At 40.3% G+C, this 17,976-nt stretch overlaps 3 protein-coding genes across 7 annotated transcripts in view; 2 read left to right on the top strand and 1 right to left on the bottom strand.

Moving 5' to 3' along the window:
- The window catches only part of LOC147757965 (uncharacterized), a 131,691-nt gene extending 120,908 nt beyond the window's left edge, over positions 1-10,783 (top strand). For 4 of the 5 annotated variants that reach the window (XR_015322419.1, XR_015322421.1, XR_015322420.1 and 1 more), the window contains one exon: positions 3,566-10,783. Coding sequence is in view for 2 of the 5 variants with exons in the window: in XM_086981863.1 (XP_086837989.1) it covers positions 3,566-3,569 (4 nt within the window). In the remaining 3 variants the exon portion in view is untranslated. The remainder of the gene's footprint in view (positions 1-3,565) is intronic. The other variant, XM_086981862.1, reaches the window with a different exon arrangement.
- Positions 1-17,976, top strand: part of siz (Brefeldin-resistant Arf-GEF family protein schizo) — a gene marked incomplete in the record, with an annotated part of 514,736 nt that overhangs the window by 274,701 nt on the left and 222,059 nt on the right.
- On the bottom strand, positions 8,100-11,148 carry eIF6 (eukaryotic translation initiation factor 6). Its single transcript, XM_022791146.2, has 5 exons — positions 10,651-11,148; positions 9,611-9,834; positions 9,161-9,308; positions 8,643-8,740; positions 8,100-8,450 (listed from the first exon to the last, which is right to left on the bottom strand). The coding sequence occupies exons 1-5, from the start codon at positions 10,826-10,828 to the stop codon at positions 8,361-8,363; spliced, it is 738 nt and encodes a 245-aa protein (XP_022646881.1). The 5' UTR covers positions 10,829-11,148; the 3' UTR covers positions 8,100-8,360.

Here is a 17,976-nt window from a genome sequence, read left to right as displayed (position 1 = left end):
CCCTGTAATTTTAACGGGATTGTCTACCGATGAGCTATCTGAAGTTTTGCTATTTAAAAAAAAGCTGCTTTTCTACTTGTCTAGTAACAGAATTTTTGTGATTTTTAATTGGTCTCAACAAATCCTGCGTCTTTCTTCACGAGATCACCACAGACTGAATAGTATCCCACAAGAAGGTAGCCATAACCTCTGGTATATGTAGCGCACACAAAATCGGATTCGACGAAATCGCAACGTATTAGCGCTTCCTGATATAATGTGTTCCGACATGATAAGCGTACAATTCGATGAGAACGTTTATGCGTGTATGTGTATGGCCTTCCCATAAACTAAACAACTCTCGAGGTGCAGTTTCGTAGTATAGCAATATTCGTTTGCCGCCATCTGAAATATCAGTCTGCATAAGAAAGTAAATGGCGTTCTCTGCTTCTCTCCCTTATTACGAACCTTAGTAGATGGGTTCATCCGTCCTAGCATCGTCTGTGTGCTCCGTGATGTTAACAGCGTATTCCACAGTGTTTCTCATTACAGTTCAGCACTACATAGAACTTTCTGGGAGACAACAGGTTCACTGAATCACCAATGTACTATCTTGTCCACTTTTACGGGTCTAAAGCAACCCCTTTAGCGCAATGATTCTCGTTAGCAATCTTCTCATGAGACGATTTAGCAAATCTACCCGCTTAAAGAGAATCAGTCAGCCTTCACGCGACTTAATTTCTCATAGATGCTGGCTTGTTTGATCTCGCTGTTCGAATCGCGCATCGCAGTCACAACGTCTTGCTGTTGGACGATCTAGAGGATTTCTTAAGATGTCCTACCTCCCCACTACTTCTTCTCCTATGGGACATGTTTTCTGTGGTCTCTTAATGGAGCTTCTGCGTCTCCTAGCTGCGCGTGTTTCTCGTCCCGCCCTCGGTGCAAATGCTCCCAAACGCCGCTCCCAAACACTGTCCATGGCCCCATGGCCCTCAAGGAACTCCCACGATGCTCCAGTCCTGTCCAGTTTCTCTATTAGATTCAATATCCAATGTAGCAACGCGGGGCCGAAGTGCACACAAGCTTCAGGCAAAGCCGAGAGCGACGACCAAGCTTCTATTAACTGCTGTGTGGACGGCACACGTGGGGCGCGGGTGACTACAGGACCTGCTGTGTAAGTCGCCGTTGACGTAGAGTCTCCGACATAATGGCCGCTACCTTCGTACAAGTAACTACTAGCACACTGATGATCTGACCGTATACATTGGAAGACAGATTGAACATGATAGATAAGCATGCCTCCGCTAGTAGAGAACTTAAAGCAAGACGGCTCGTAGCAAGAGACGCTCCAGACTTTTATGCCTTCAAGGGGCCTGCCCAAAGTGGCCGATCGTAGCCAATGGATACTGGCAGCGAATTCTCGCCAAAGTATAAAATTGCATTAGAGCTTCCGCTCATACGCAGTTCTGCCTCCTGGTGTCTTGATGAAAAGCAAGGACCCAAGTGATATAAGCTAACTATCCCGTATTTGTCCTGTGCAAATGTAAATATCGAATAACAAATGAAAACCGATAAACGATAAGCCAAATAAAGTATTTCTATATGTGTTTGTTACGCTAATTTAATGTTAATTTTTACAAATATCCACGTATTACTTTATACGCGCTATGATCTTATCCCCTCACGCATGTTGATAAGCTGCCTTTGAAAGCTTTCAGTGTTGATTCAAATCTAAGACAGACAAATTACTTTTGTTTACATATCTATGTTTTTATAGTTTTATATACTTATGCATAAATCATAACAATCAGAAGAATTAGAATTTAAATAAAAATGTAAAATAGACATGTGTGAAAACTCTGGACAGCTTAGTCTATCTCGTGCCTTTGCAAAATTTTCCACCACCTCCAATACACTATATATGCACATACAAAGTTTGGTTGATGGCTGTTGTTTGTTCATTCCCATACAGCGGCACGCCTTGCAGCTAAACTACCTAATAATTTAATTCAATTATAAATAAATTTTATTTTCACGCATTTATGAAAGATACGAAGAACAAGGTCAAAGTGAAAAGTCAAAAGACGGAAGAAAGGAACGTCATTCTGTGAAGCCACCGTAATTTGCAGCGTATCAGGCTTCCATCAGGCGATTGACGATGCTACGCATTAGAATGAACAGAAATTTCGGCCGTCATAGGCAACAACCAGATACAACTGTGGTGGAAGACTATCTGACCTTCGGATTTAGCAGTTTGAAACATTCTCGGATTCGCAATACATCCGCCTTTTTGACACATATGGAGAACGTGTACATCGCACACACACTTGAGCTGCTGCTATGTTTAGCTCTTAGTTCTGTAGTCAAAGAAAGCACTTTTATAAAAAAAATGATTGAAATATATAGAGAAAGAAGAACAAAAACTCCTAATGGACCAGATAGTTTTCTTGAAAATTTTAGTTGAACATAAATGGTCGTTTCCATGGGCCCTTTCATTACTGGTTGTTCGTACCTGCCCATTCATTCTTGTGACAGACAGGCCTTTGTTGGCTCTGATCGGGTACTATATCTATGTGAGGGTATCAGTATCAAAAAGCAATTTCGCCTTCTCTTCTTCTACAACCATGAAAAGTCAAAAACACGGAAATACTCAACAACAATATTTGTTGCCAGTAATGCCATAGGTGACTAGAACAGACGACAAAATCATTTTATTAAAATTTGAACACATTTTTTTCACTCTGTATAGCTAAAAATGGATTCGCCACTTTCATCTGCCATTTGGGGCTCGTGGTATAAGCCGATTATAGACCTTCGACGAAGTGATAATTGCACAACAAAAAAAACACGCATTAGTGGATGTAATGGGCTAGCTAAGAACAAATGCTTTGTTTCCGAGTAATTTAGTGTATAGGTTAGACATGCCCTGCTGGCATGGCAGATGAGGTGTGCGATTCCGAATCGAAACGTAGCGGCTTCAAGTCGTGTCTGAAGATGGCTTCTTGTTTCCGAAAATGGAGCATTCGCGAATGAGAACGCTGGAGCACATTGTATGCTCCTGTTGTTTATATAAAAAAAAAAAAAGTATAGATTATTATGCATCCAAATAGCTTGATGTTCAGATGAAAGTCAGGGTAGGAAGTAAGGTGAAATCGTATTTTCTTTCTGCTTTTTTTCTACAGAAAGTTTTTAGCTTCGAATCAAATAATCGAACCTCAATTTTCTATGTATTGCCTTTAGATGAATATTGCCTTGAGATGTAATAATAATAATCGTAAGCCTATAGATAGGACGTTGATTTTCGTTTGTTATCTCTCTGTTTATTACTACATTTATACTTTACAATGAAATTCTGTAGTTGTTACATGAAACAAACGATTCAATTGGTGTCATTAAACATATATAAAAAGGCATTTTTAATATCAGTTTTTTTGTGTATAGTTATTAAACGAAAAACATGAGAAAACGATGAGGATGTCTCCTAGTGGGAAAAACTAGTATACGGAGTAACGAAGCGATTTTATGGAAGTAGAAACAGTTGTTTAACACGCACTTTAAGACTAATATGCGATCTCTCTATTTTCAGGTAAGCTAGATTCTGCATAACAGAAACCATTATACGAATCTCTCTGGAACACTACGAGGCGGTCCAAGCGGATGGATAAGGAATTGAACTTTCTAAGCACTAGTGTCGATGATATGGATCGATTTCTCACAGAGTTATATTCTATATCTGTAAAACGCTCCGTTTTTGATAAACAAGATAAAACATAAATGTTATCAGAAATCTTAGATCTTTTATAATTTGGATATGTACGAAACTACTGTTGTTACATTTTCTATTAAACAGCCTATCAAGCAAATCGGCACCCCTTATAATATATAAGATGCAGTGTTGTATATATAATAAACTAGGATTTGTAATGTTTGTAGCTGAAGTATCTTACTCTTATTGGAAAAAAGAAAAGGATAAATAGTATATTTATCCTTTTCTTTTTTCCAAAGAGCCCCTGCGACCTCTTGTAAAATCTGGTCTGTTTGGATAGTGCTATTGTAATGTTATGCCTTTACACCAGGTCGACGGACGCGTTAGAACACTGGGGCAAAATACTCCTTTCAAAACAGCCAACGTTCTTTCGATCGGGCCTAGCTGCTAGCCAGCGTTCCTTGTCCTAATAGTCGTCAAATTATACTTCATGTCGGTAATCCGCGAAATCAAGAGACCCTATATATATATATATATATATGTATATATATATATATATATGTATATATATATATATATGTATAGAGGAGAAGAGAAGCTTTTTTATGTAGTCTTTACTTATGCATCTAGAAATGTTTATAAAGTAACTAAAGGCATTGCATGAGACGATAGTGGCTATAATACAAGTTGTTCGTGTCGTGTGTTTACGCACTTACAGCCTACTCCTTTGAGCTGCTCAGAAGAAGCGCCATACCTTACGCTATTTGTCTCACGTTCCACGGAGTTAGCTTTGCTAATAAACTTGAACCAAGTGTTGTATCGAAGTAGTATAATTTTTTTTGTTGTTAAATGACCTCTACCACATACAATGGCAGATGGTCTTAGGACGCGTCCAAAAAAGGCACTCATCAACTTGACTAGACGCAGGAATGAATCGATTTTTGCTTTCAGTATAATCGTTTTCTAATGAGAACAACAATTTGTACCTATAGTAATCAATACTGAACATCAAATAATCAGTAATTACACGATCTGCCCACAAGGGAATATGGATAACAATAATTAAATAGAAACTGGTCAGTGCCCTCTTATTTTGATTACTTAAAAAACTAAACTCAGCTGCTGCCAAAGGATTTTATGAAATATGTATATTCGTTTGTGTTATGTATTCCAATCCATGAAGTTCCGCTAATTGCTTTGTTTCAAATAGCATATGAATCTCCTTTCCCTTAAACCGAAATCTCAGACGGGAATCAGCGCCCTTGCTTTCTTGTGTCGATTGGTTGACATAGTTGTCGGCAGCAGGTTCATTACTGATTGTCAGCACTTCCATTAACAATGGCACAGGACACCACTTAGTAGTGACAATCCATCGTACACGAATGCCACATCCTGATCGTTGATCCGGCCTTTTGGTCCAGCTTATCAGCTGAATTTACCATATCCTGCTGTCTCGTTCTATGTGACTGACTTCGCAACCTTTGACAGCTTTGAATTTTGTACGGCCTCCTAAGCGAATCGACCCATCTTCTATCCGAAACCCTCTCGATGAGCGCTAGGCTAATACCCGACTACCTTTTTTTTTTACCCAGTTATCTATCCAACCAGCATTCAACAAATTCGTGTAATACGCATCTACAACGATAGACATTGAAAACAATGTTGGAGTCTTTTATTTACAACTGAATGTATAAAATTGTTGTGCGTACCATGTACCGTAAAACTGTGCGTCAAACACCGACATGTAGTGTACAATGTGCAAATTGGCTCATAGTTCTAGCTACCATCTACACGACAACTAAAATAGAAGATACGATTCGGAGTGATCGTACTGTTCTTCATCGGCTGTTAGCCTGGAAATAGCTTCCGAGTGAAATGTACAGTCGTCAATGCGAGGCGGATGGCAGACGAAATTTGTTTACAATGATTTTTTACTTCTGCCCCTTCAGGGCGATCCCTTCTCCATAATGAATGAATCGGTTCAGCAGCCACTGCCTAAACACTAATAGCAGTACTAATTCAGTTCTTTCGCGTTCCATCGCCCCGAATAATGACGAACACTAGCGGACCCTATTCCGCTCGTCCTCAGTGTAAAAAGACAATGCTATTCGCACAGACAATAAGGGGGAGTCGGTGTTCCCCTGTGTCCACATAGCAATATCGTTTAGTTACTACACTAGATCCTATCCAATGCATTTTTTTTTAATTAATATCACCAATGTGTAGGACACCGCCTCTGCGGAAACACGAAAAACCAGCTTTGAATCGACTGCTCTGCCATCACACACAACCCACCTTACGCATACAGCACCTCAAACGGGAAGATCGTATAACCGACGTGATTTTACGGTCAGAGACATGGATCTACCGAGCTAGCCAAAGCCTGCGCAAGGGCTGCCCTTAGCTTCCAGTAGAGCTGCCGGCCTCCCAGGAGACACCGTCACACGTCGAACGCCAGTCGTTTGCGCTATCAGCTTTTCGAAATACGTCGCGCAGCAACAGTCGTTACTAGTGATGAAGGGTGTGGCTAAACAACGCTTACCCTTCTGCTAAACGACGCAGCAAAACTTGATGTTATATACTCCTTATTATTTAACACTAAAGATACTGGGTGACTCTTTTCACTCATACAGTTCTCTGTAGATTCAACAAAACGGTATCTAAAATGAGCTAAATAAGGTTAGGACGCACTTGCGATTATGGGCAGTATAGTAAAAACACAATACGTATACAATGTATAAACATTTTTTAGATTTTTAGATCTAGTGAGAACTTCGCCTGGTAGTAGTGTTTATCCGCCTCCGTGCAAGAAAAGGCATGGTATTTAAGCACATGACCTCCATTACTCAGTTAGAAACCCTTAAATAAACTATAAGTTCATAAACTTATTCAGCTAAGTAAAAAAGTATATATAAAGAATTCTCAAAATTTTACTAACGATTTTTCTAGCTAAATGGCTCAAAGGCCACTATGCTAGGTAATGTGAGTCTGCATTAATATCATTTGAAAGCTGATAATTCGGCAGCAGTAAATGAGCTAAATAGTAGTAAATAGAGATACAGCAACCTAAGGATGTGTAAATTATTTGTGAAGATTGGGTATATTTTAAGCTTTATTTCGATAATAGGATACATGTTGCCCCGGGTCGCAAAAGATTGTTCTTTATGGTCAAAACGCGTTATCGGAAGATTTCGGCTTAAAGATAATTCTGTCACTTTCGTTTCGAAAGCTCCTTGCTGTGATCGACCTACTACATAAATAGTTAATGAAATTATTTCGACATTTGGACAGAACCTATACGTGAGTAGTCATGGTGTCGCTAGGGAACTAAATATCCTTTACTATTACTACTACAATTTCAACCATTTTAAAATAGCTGACTCCAAAAAATCTCGATGTTTTGACCTGAATTGACACAAAGTGACTTGAAAGTATTTACCCGGTTGTATTTTCATCTATAAAACTCTACAGAAATGCAACGTAATCGAACCACTTGTCGGGAAATGGAAAGTGGATCACATACGACAATAATATGCAAAAAAAATGGGAACCTGTGGCAGGTCCCAGACTGATTCCCAAAGAAGACGATCCTATGTCTTTGGTGGGATTAAATAGGAATCGTGCATTATGAGCTGCAAAATAGTTGACTCGAATTTCTACTGTCACCAACTAAGAAGATTACAACAAGCTATTAAAAAATGACCGGAACTGTAGAATGAAGGAACATCATCTTTCACTATGACGAATCCGGACCACATGTTTAGCTCTCTGGCAAATATTGAAAGAACTTAGATGGGCACGGCGAATGCCGTACTGCCACCATCAGACTTTCTGTTCGATTTCTGTAGAACTTCTTTAATGGTATTAATTTAAATTTAACGGAAAGATGCGAAAATCATGTAACAAAATTTTTCGTCCTGAAACTAAACAAATTTCAGACTGATCCGACTATGGCATTACCAGTGAAATTGCGGAATGCAATCGATCTTTAGCGCATACTTAGTTTAGTAACGTTATTTTAAAATATAAAATTTTCTTCCATATTTGGCTTGAAGCAGTCTACACTTTTTCGACAAGCCAATATATACTTTTTTTTTACTGAAGGTAATCCGTTTGACCGAGATACACTTTCGAGACTTTAGTCTTAACGAAGTTTTTATTATTATTTTCATTAAACTCTTTAAAAAAATCCATCACAAGGCCAATAGACCATTGTTCTCAATAAAATATGGCGCAATATCGCTACGGTTTCCATAAAATCTCGCTAAAACTGTGGTATTGCAGAAGTAGTGACCACTTTACCCTTAAGGCCCAATAGCAAACGGATTAGCCTGGCTTTCAGCGGTTTTCTCAGCCTTGTTAGAGTAAAAAGTTCACCACAAAAAGTTCATCTCTGTCAGAAGTACACCAGATATTTAGTTTACTTAACATTGTGCATGATATCTTTATTACCATTACTGTTATTAGAAATACATAGTGTTTCCTCCACGGTGATAATATACTCAAAACAAGCTGCTTTTTGTTGCACAAGTCGCATGATGTATGTTTAATTAGTATTGACATCTGCCTATTCGTTAAGACGATAGTGGTTTCGTTGACGACACATCAAGTACTCGCCTTTAATTTTCTCTTGCTTCTGCATTATAACAGTGAGGGGTTCTATACACTGCTCGATCTAGGTCATGCTCTCGATCAGCGAGCTCTTCAAGTGGGTTCCGATAGCCGTGACTGTAGCATCATTCAACCTAAATACACTCTCGACAACCTGTGTGTGCATTTATACAAATAAAGCACAGTACATAAGGCACAAATAAAAATATTACGACATGCTTAAATATACAGTTTAGTTCAACAGAAATTCGAAAGATCGTCAAATCGAAATTCATAAGCACGCATTAAAAGAATGTGTAGATTATTTATCGATGATATTAGGTATTACGTGTCATTTCATCGTTACCTGAAGTTCTGTTGAAGTTGTGTCCATTCCGCAGAAGGCGGCCCAATCGTTTACAACGAGACCAGCGCCAATAACGTTACTACCACGATTGATTGTACCTAAGGGGGCAATTCAATGCAGGGCAAGTGATCAATTTCACTCATAAACCAAACTCATTTCAAATACCAAAAATGGAACACATCAAATAACCTGAACTCAAGAAGTTCAAGTCAATGAAATGCCTATTTGGGTAAAATTAGCGATTACCATTTCGTTTCAAAAACACTTCAAAGTAACTGGTTGAATTTATAACAGATCTATTACATCCATTAAGTTTATTCCTCTAAAAAAGCCATCCTCTCCGATCGAGAAAATACATAGCATTTACCGTGAAGTTAGCAAAAAAAAATGCTAAGCTTGCTTTGTGGACATTTCTGATTCGACACTGTTCATTTTTTCATTAGAAGAAAAAAATTTAATAAGCTAAATCGCGCAAAATCCTTGCTGATAACAAATGACACCGAGTTAAAATCACTTACCGGCAACAAGTGGCACCTGAAGAAGCGATGACAATTCTTTCTGGTCCTCAACCGATGCGTTGGGATGCAAAAGACCCCCTTGGTTTGACAGAGCACAGTAACTTCCTACGAGTGCTTGTGAAGCAAGTGTGTGACGGAACACCTCCACCTGTTAACAAGACCAGGCAAAAAATCTTGATTAAATTAGGATGAGAAAACAGCACTCGCTGTGAGACTACACAAAATGAATACACAACATAGATCAATAATGCACCAGTTAAGATTGTAAGTTTATATCTCATTGATCCAGATCAGGAGTTAACACCATGTCTTGCAGCTTAGATCCTACGTAGAACTGCGACAGCTTAGAGTCAAATATATTTCCCAATTTTCTCAAACATCGCGCATGAATTGTTGTAAAGTGCATGATTTGTTGGTCGGTAACCTAATAATAATAATAAAACTATTTACCTTAAGGGTATCGGCAATAATTTCTTCAGTTTCCTTATCGATATCGGGATGAACTAAAGAAACATAGTCGTTACAAGCGATCACATTGCCCAGTGCGGAGAGGCGCTCTTCAACGCGCTGGATTTTCACAGAATCTGGTAGTGAGTTACGCAATTGTTGCAACTCTTGGTCTGTGGTGGTAAATGGCACAAGAAGCCCGTGACGATTTCCAGCAGTTAACCTACCTGTAAATAGACAAACGCACAGAGCAACGTAAATCGTTAGAAAGAAATTCGTCTCAAACTAGAGCAAATGCAGATGACAACTTGACTATATATAATTCATACCGTAGAATCAGATTGACATACGTGTACATGCGTGCTCTCGCGACAACGGTACCTATCGACAACAACGTTTTTATGACGCGGTTTAAAAGTGCGCTCCGGCAGTTCAAGGCGTTCACAGAACGCCTGTAGAAAAATATCTTTAGATCTTTAAAATATCAAGTTGTGCTCTTCAGTGTGACTTGGCATTGATAGTTACTTTTTAATTGCGATCAAACTGGCTACTTCTTTTTTCGGAGACATTGTTGCATCGGTGTGTCGGCTAAACCCAGCAAACAAAAATAACACTTAGGTCGATATAGGTTCGCATGCATCCATTCTTACCAGCCAATTACTAAAGAAGATCATCACAAGCTTTCTCACAACAACATTCTAATATTGAAATTACCTATCAACCTGGGTGGGAACACAAAAATGTACACAACTCAGTGCTTATAATAATGGGTAATGACAAGTAATTTAGTCGTGTGTTTTTCAATAAAAACTCCTTTTATTAACATTTATTTACAAACCCTTTAACTAACTCTTGTTAGATCCGACTTGAGTTGCCCGGGCGCGCCCTACATTGTACTAGCATGTACTTTTTGGCCGGATATGTTTCGAACAATCTAGATAACCGCTAGACAACTACGCTTTCAGGTACCGTTATATAGCCTACACAAAATAACACTTGCCTAGAATGCAAATCTCTAGCATTGTAATCCGATTTACACTTACCGATAATGCGGCATCCGGCAATCGATGCGTGTACAACTGGCATCACATCACTGAGTTCACCTTCGAATACTGAGTAGAAGTTTTCACTGCCGCCGATAGCTACGAGGCAATAGCTATTTGTCAGTTTCGAAAATACGCCTACCTCATTGTTATTTTCGAATTGCACTCGAAGTGCCATATTGTCACCCGACAGGGATGCTTCTGTGAGGCTAACAACGACTGACAGGATGGAGCAAGCAGACAAAGCTTGATGAGAATTACACAGTAGTTTCGCTAAGACTTTAGCCTCTACGTACGCTGGGGCCACGTGAGGCAGTGCAATGAAGCTGTGTAAGCACACAGAACGCTGTTTGACAAGGGAGTGAGCTTATATACGATGAGCACAACGGGCCAACCTCCTATTCGATGGAAGTCTACTTGCCTCTACGGCGCTATTCGTATCTTTGTCGTGCTCACGGGCTTGTCTGCACAGCGCGCTCCCTTGATGGCAGAAAACGCTGTCTGCTGACCGGTTGCTTTGTTTACATTGGAACCTGTAGCGATACCAGTGGAGAAAGAAAGAAGCTCACCAACGATCAGCTTGGCTATAGAGCTACCAGAGGGCGCCACTCGTGCCAGCTAAAAGAGAAGCTCACATGACTACTTTGGCGATACGGTTCCTTAATTGTATATGAATGGTATGCTAAATAAAGTGTATAGGCAGCGAGTTATTCTAGTTGCGCGTGCAGTCTCGACTGCGAGTGCTGGTCGAAGTTCAAGTCCTGATATAGAGACACTTTTTTCCATGCTGGAAGCCAGTCGTCTGACGTAGTGTCTAACGGTGGCTTCGGACGCAGAACTCGAGACACTTAGGCTTAGGTGATACGACGAAGACGTACATAGCAGGGCCGGGGCACCAAAGATTCATCAAGGGCAAGCTCATTGTCATAATGCACTTACGATTACATCGTTCCGTCTATGACGCACACGAGCGCTGGGATGTTTATGTAATGAGATGAATAGTTGTAGGATAGGCTAAGTAAAAAATGGTAAAAACTTAGCTTCACAGAATTTGTTTCTTTATTATATTGTTCTCTTGCAGATGAACATCTCATAGATCATACGAAGCAAAAAGCAAAATTTATCTTATAGAGTACTGCAATATATGCATCCTACATGAAATATTTTGAACATTCAATATATTATTGAAAAAAATAAGACTTCCAAAATAAGAGTATTCCGGTTATTGTGAACACGTTCAATCAGTGGCTTAACAGCATCCATAATTGAGCATTTTGCTTAACGTTATTCCTTAACTACCTGTTTACCCGTTTTATTAACAACTCGTGACGCACATTGTGTCAGAATTGAGATATCCTAATACGAATCAATAAAGTGGAATGTAAGCACCACTTCGCGTCCGCGACCACCACTAGATGTTGACAGCCAGTTAGGAGGTGGGAAGGTAGTCCTGCAACACGGTTCATGTCTCTCTAACGAACCGTCATTACCATGAGTATGTACGATCTTAGTTAATTAATGCACCTTGATCATTTGTAAATATTGGAGCCTCACTGTGTTTATCGGCAATGAGAACGCAGCGTCGTATGCCTTCCACATAGGTATTTCATTTCTGGATGAATAGGTTGTAGGTAGGTTGACTGGTCTGCGAACCAGCATAAGGGCACTCGAGAAAGGTTTCGTTCGTGGGCCCTTGATCTAAATAGAAAATGATTTACAACATTTTTCAGTGTAAAACACAATTCGAACAGATCTGGTAAATGTATAGGTTGTAGTGTCTCAATGTACTAGAATCGTAACTTTTTCTGCGATGGATCTTTTGATCTGATAACGGTTAACTACTGCTATTAGTTGTTTTATCGAAATGATCCGAATCTGATACGCCTGTCCAATCTAGTCTCCCACAGATCTACTGGAAGCACAACGCTATTGGAGAAGATCAGCATTTGATCGATGCTTACGTAGTTTCGGACATAAAAGTCGAAACAGTCACTAAAGACTACCCCTGCAATTTGTTATTTACAATGTTATTTTCAATAGAAGACTCTTAATAAGAATTTTACAAATGAGAGTGACGTATAATAACATCGATCACGATGACGATTATCGTTGTGCGGTTGCTTTTGGACAATAACCAAATGAAATTTTTTCCTGACATAACAATTCCTGTAGGGGGCAAGTAAGACCACCGCTCAATTTGTTTCAGCGATGAGCTATTACAGTGGCTGGCTGGGTTGCACGCCCTCCTTTCTAAAGGCTTTTTGTGGGGGGGCAGTTGCATCGTCTGCTTGGCCTTATGATCTCCGGCTTCATAGGCGAGGGTCTATGGTTAACTTGCTAGGTTCTTGCGTGAAAAATTGCGTGCATATTTATATGATACGCGAGCGCACAGCAGCAATGTCCTCTCGAAAATAGGACTTTTATTATTCTCATCTACTTAAATGTATGGCCCACTTCCAGCTGCCTCTTCAGTTTCGCTACCATTCTGCCTTAGAGTGCTTGCTTAATATATGGTGTTACCAAATCACCACAAGGAATACGGAATTGGCAAAAACATACGGCAACCCGTGCCACAAGATTTTTTTCAATTTTTTTGCCGGCGGCATCTTTTTTAGAGCTACCTTAAAATGATAAATACAAACAACATTGTTAATATCTTCCAGCAACATAGATGCACTACAGTGGCAAGTACTGTCAATGTAATAGAAACGATCGAATACAACATGTGTGTTTGGCAAGCCATCTTTCGGCCTAAAATATATCTATATGACATACACTACGATATTGATGTTATTCGCTGGAGTGGGTCTTGCTTGTTAATCGGTTATTAATACTGCTTGACGTATCGATGGATAGGGTTAAGGGGCACTAAGGATAACGACTGTATGAAGCTGAAGTCATTGGAAAACGTTTGCTTTCGTAATAACATCTGCTTTCCGTACCAATCTCCTGTTTTGTTGCATATATCGCCAAATACGTCACTTATAACTTCAAATAATTTATTCTAATTATTAAACTTATTAAAAAGTTCAAATTAACATCTTTTTCTTTTTACTTTGGAGCTGGCACGAAACCTTCCTCTTCTAGTTTCGTCAATTCATTGCTCCCCAACCACAATGATATATATATATATAATCTAAGAAATACAAGAAATATATCTGCCTCTGTTAGGGGTCCAAGTGTCCATCATGAAAGGCCGAATGTTACTGACCGATTGATGCTGTCAGGCTCTCTCTCTGAGTAGGCCGCATGAAGGATAGTATTTGACAATCATGACAGAGACCGTGCAGCCATTGGTGGCAAACGATGTAAGTATGCCGTCTTAGCGCATTAGATGTGTTTCTAGCTGTGTGGGGGGGGGGGGGAACTGTACCTACGCGTTCGAGGGTCGACCTAAGCTATTTGTCATTCTGTCGATAGGCTGAATCATCTCTTTAACATGTTTTTTTTTCAACCAAAAAAACGCTCAATTATTAATTATAAGTGAAATACAACTATCTGCAATGTTTCTCTTCTGGTCGGCTTTGTTTGTCTACATTTAAATGCTCATACCGATGACGTTGTTCAGCTCGAACTAACTTACTTTACATAAAGTATGAGTGAGAATATTATTTGACTCTGATTACCTACAACTTAGCAACGAGATGAGTATAAGCGGTAATGGGGCAAAAGCCTTCACAACTGACAGGTATTAACAGAGGGATTTGTTTCTAATGGCTCGTGGGTTGATGCGAAAACATGCGTCACCGTCTTACCAATATAATATACCAATCTTATGGCCAATACCACCTTGAAGTCTAGGTGCTTCCTGAAATCTTATGCTCTAGCAACTGGCAGGAAAAGCTAGGAATTTAAGATACCTGTAATAGGACACGATATCGGCAGTAATACCCCAATTAGTATAGTTTCAAATAAAGCACGTGGCATATTTTGTTTAAGTGAAAGGTGGATCATAATTATTTGGTTCGATCTCATCAGAATGGTTTACCCATAGCTGATGTGTGCTGTGCAGAGTTTCAAACCCAACAAACCCCTGGGAACTAGGGACGATGATAACTGGAATAGCGGGTGAAAAAATTCCCACTCTGATTTTGATGCTCTGGTTCAACTTCGGTTATCATGGATCTCGTGTGCTTTTATACGCCAAAAGGACGACAAGTAGTCGTGTATTAAAGTGAGAATTAAGCTGGATTTCAGATAAAAGCGACTTTCGAAATTCTGATGAATGAAAAATCGAGGAACGTGCTGATACTACCTAAGTACACAGCGCTCGATAAACTTCCTTATAAAATCGCACACGCTTTTTTCTAATTCTACATTCTACCTAACAAAATAACCTATTGTCTCTATCCGAGGACAACAGTCCTGTGACAAAACGAAGCGCTTCTGTTTTTGTCAATCATTCATCTTCCGAAGTATCTCAGACGTTTCTTAGAGTCACGTAGTCACTTGTGAAGTCTTCAAGGACATCAGCCGTCCCACAGTCCCATGGTTTATCAATATCACAGTCAGCTAAGTACAAAATTTTGTCTCTGAACTGTCCAAATAGCGAAGCTGAATACTAATAATGCTAACTCTTTGGTTGTTTTTAAAAATCGTCCCCAAACTACCTAAGTTCACCGCCATTTAATCGATTCACTTAAGAGCGTTGTCACCGACAGAAATTTGACGGTTTTCAGTGTACATGTGTCATTGGACCTACGCGTATTAAACTAGGCTAGATCGATCATAATGATTATGTATATACATGAAGATAGATACGTTTGTCAGTAGGGGATATTCCATATTATGGCATTATTGCATATTCTATTATTGGAGTCGTTTGTGTACAACACCTAGCCCGAGCTGCGACTTTGTTCTATGATGAAATGTCCTACAGCCGGCGGTACATGATGCCAATTTGACTGCATGATTTTCAAGGCTACATTCGGGGTCTGCTCTTATTTCTTCAATCGGACCTTTCATCTTCCCCATTTCATGCAGCACCAAAACAGAATCAACATTAATAAAAGCAGTCGAAAGGACCGCATTTGTAATCTTCCATCCATGTACTTTGTAAGTTGTCTTTTGTTCACTAGTGGGAGCGTACGAGCCAAAAATGAGCGTAAGCTGCCGTTACTAGAAGCAATCGTGATATCAGTAATCTTTCGTTTGGATCTTTTCTGATACTGTTTCTTTTATCGGCCATTTTGTTGCTTTGCACGAAAGCCTGGGAAAACATATAGTTACAGCTAAAGGACACAGGTCGCCTACAGAACGACGCACTATGCGAAGCGCGAATTCCCGCCGTTGCTAGCAGCCGTTGTCAGGGGCAGAATGCTTGACAGCATTACTGTTTGTCGTGTGGCCACAAGAGTCGCTATCGTGGAAGAAACTATAGTAGAATTAAGGCGCAACTAGGCTAGTGGACTTCGTGGTGTCCGCGCCAAGCTATTGCTGCGCATTACTGGCCATGCTTTCTTTGGCTGACTTCTCTGCGCAGGAAACCCATGTGACGATGGCACCATCTTCGAGCAACACCAGCGAACAGCAGGTGCAATAGCAGCAGCAGCAGCAGCAATCAAAAAAGGTTTGTGATCAGAGTACCACCTCTCTGCGCTGAGATCCGGACGCATGTTGTTTAGGGCAGCCTAAGCTAGTATACCCTTATAGACCGAATGCATTGAATCACACTGCTTCACTTTCGGAGTAAAAGTATAAAGTAGGAGAAAAAGGCAACGACCGATTTCCAGGGCATCTTCGTCCCTCGCGGTGACTGCTGATGCTATAAACGAGATGCTGTGGCCAGTGCTGATTGAAATGCCGATTCAAGTTGCCGAGGGTCGGGTCTCGCTAGGACCAGAGCCGGCGCTAGACAGCAGTGCGCAGGAAATACGAGTTTCAGAGTGTATTTGCTTGCTCGCCTAGGATACGAGCCTACGAACGAATTTACACGACGCCAGCAGAGGAATGCATCAGCTACAATAACGTGTACCCTTTCGCTAGCTTTCGCCAAACTGCGGACTGTGTTTTTATCGTCAAACACTAATCATCTCCCTATTAGCATGTCCTAAAGCTACCAAGTCGACAACATAACGTTATATCTGTGGCTTTTGCCGCATCGACAACTTGAAGTTCAGCGGGAATGAAAAGTAGACGTGAGATTTTTGTTTCTTCCTAAACGAAACGACGACGAACATCAGTAGTGTTGTTGCTGCTGCCACCGTTCAGGTTTCCAGCTGTCGCGTGGGGCCCAGAAGCTTTTGAGGAATACGAGCACATAATGACGCCTTGGCTCGGGGGGTCGGTAAGAATTGTCATCCACCGTTTACGCCGGAGCTAGTGGATCGCGATGGCTTCTGGGCGGATGCCAACGCTTGAAGTTCGCTGTTGCGTGTATCCATTGGGGAGCAATTTAAGTGTTTTTTTATTCGGCTCGGAACCATTCCACATGAGAGCCGGCGTTCGTCAGGGAGTTTGTATGAGCAATTCTTATCGTGTATGTACAGCAACTGCGAGCAGGGCGGACCTCTTGAGAGCGCAAGACAACTGACTAAAGTTCAACTTACTTTGAACTCCTAAAAGTTCCTAAAAAGTGCATTATGCTATCTAGTGCGAACAGTAGTAATCTTTGGGAAGAATCAACCAGCTACGCCCACAAAAACTACTCTTTCCTGGGTGTTCACTCATCTCAATTAGTGTTATAGATTAACACACTTAAATTCATGTAATTTTAATGATAATAATAGTGCATCAATGCAATGATAAAAGAAGAAATGAATAACGTTATACGTAATTGCAGATAATGATCGTTCGTATACTTCGAGAAAATTGAACCGGTTTTCCTCTGTGATTCCATCCTTAAACAGTGCCGTGTTCATCGATAAGCAAATGCTGATAGACGCATGCTAATTAGAAAAGTTCGATGAAACTAACAGTGTAAGTGTTCAATCAGCCTACCTACCTACCTATCTAGGTACCTAGGGCCGGACACGTAACACTGACTGTCATACAACGCCTCCATACCTGGGAAGTAACTCTAGCAGCTAAACGAGCGGATCCACGGACAAATGCGGCCAACAAGCAAACTTCAATCTTCGAATGTGTAACGATATGGCTTCGGTCAACAAACGACAGAAGCGGGTGGCCAGGTGCTCCCTGTTCACACTAAAGGACATACTAAAACGTCACCTCAAGATGGTCCGCGGGAACTCGTTTCCCGGTATCTTAAGGTATGTTAATCACAACAATCACTTCTTTTATAACGAAGGCGCTCGTGTTAATTATGTTCCAGCTAAAAGTTCGATTTGAAAACACCTTTCGAATTTCTGGGGGCAGCGTAAAAAT

The sequence above is a fragment of the Varroa destructor genome, unplaced genomic scaffold, assembly GCF_002443255.2.
Source record: "Varroa destructor unplaced genomic scaffold, Vdes_3.0 BEIS01000002.1, whole genome shotgun sequence".
NCBI classification, from domain to species: Eukaryota; Metazoa; Arthropoda; class Arachnida; order Mesostigmata; family Varroidae; genus Varroa; species Varroa destructor.
This window is presented reverse-complemented; position numbering and strand designations above follow the sequence as displayed.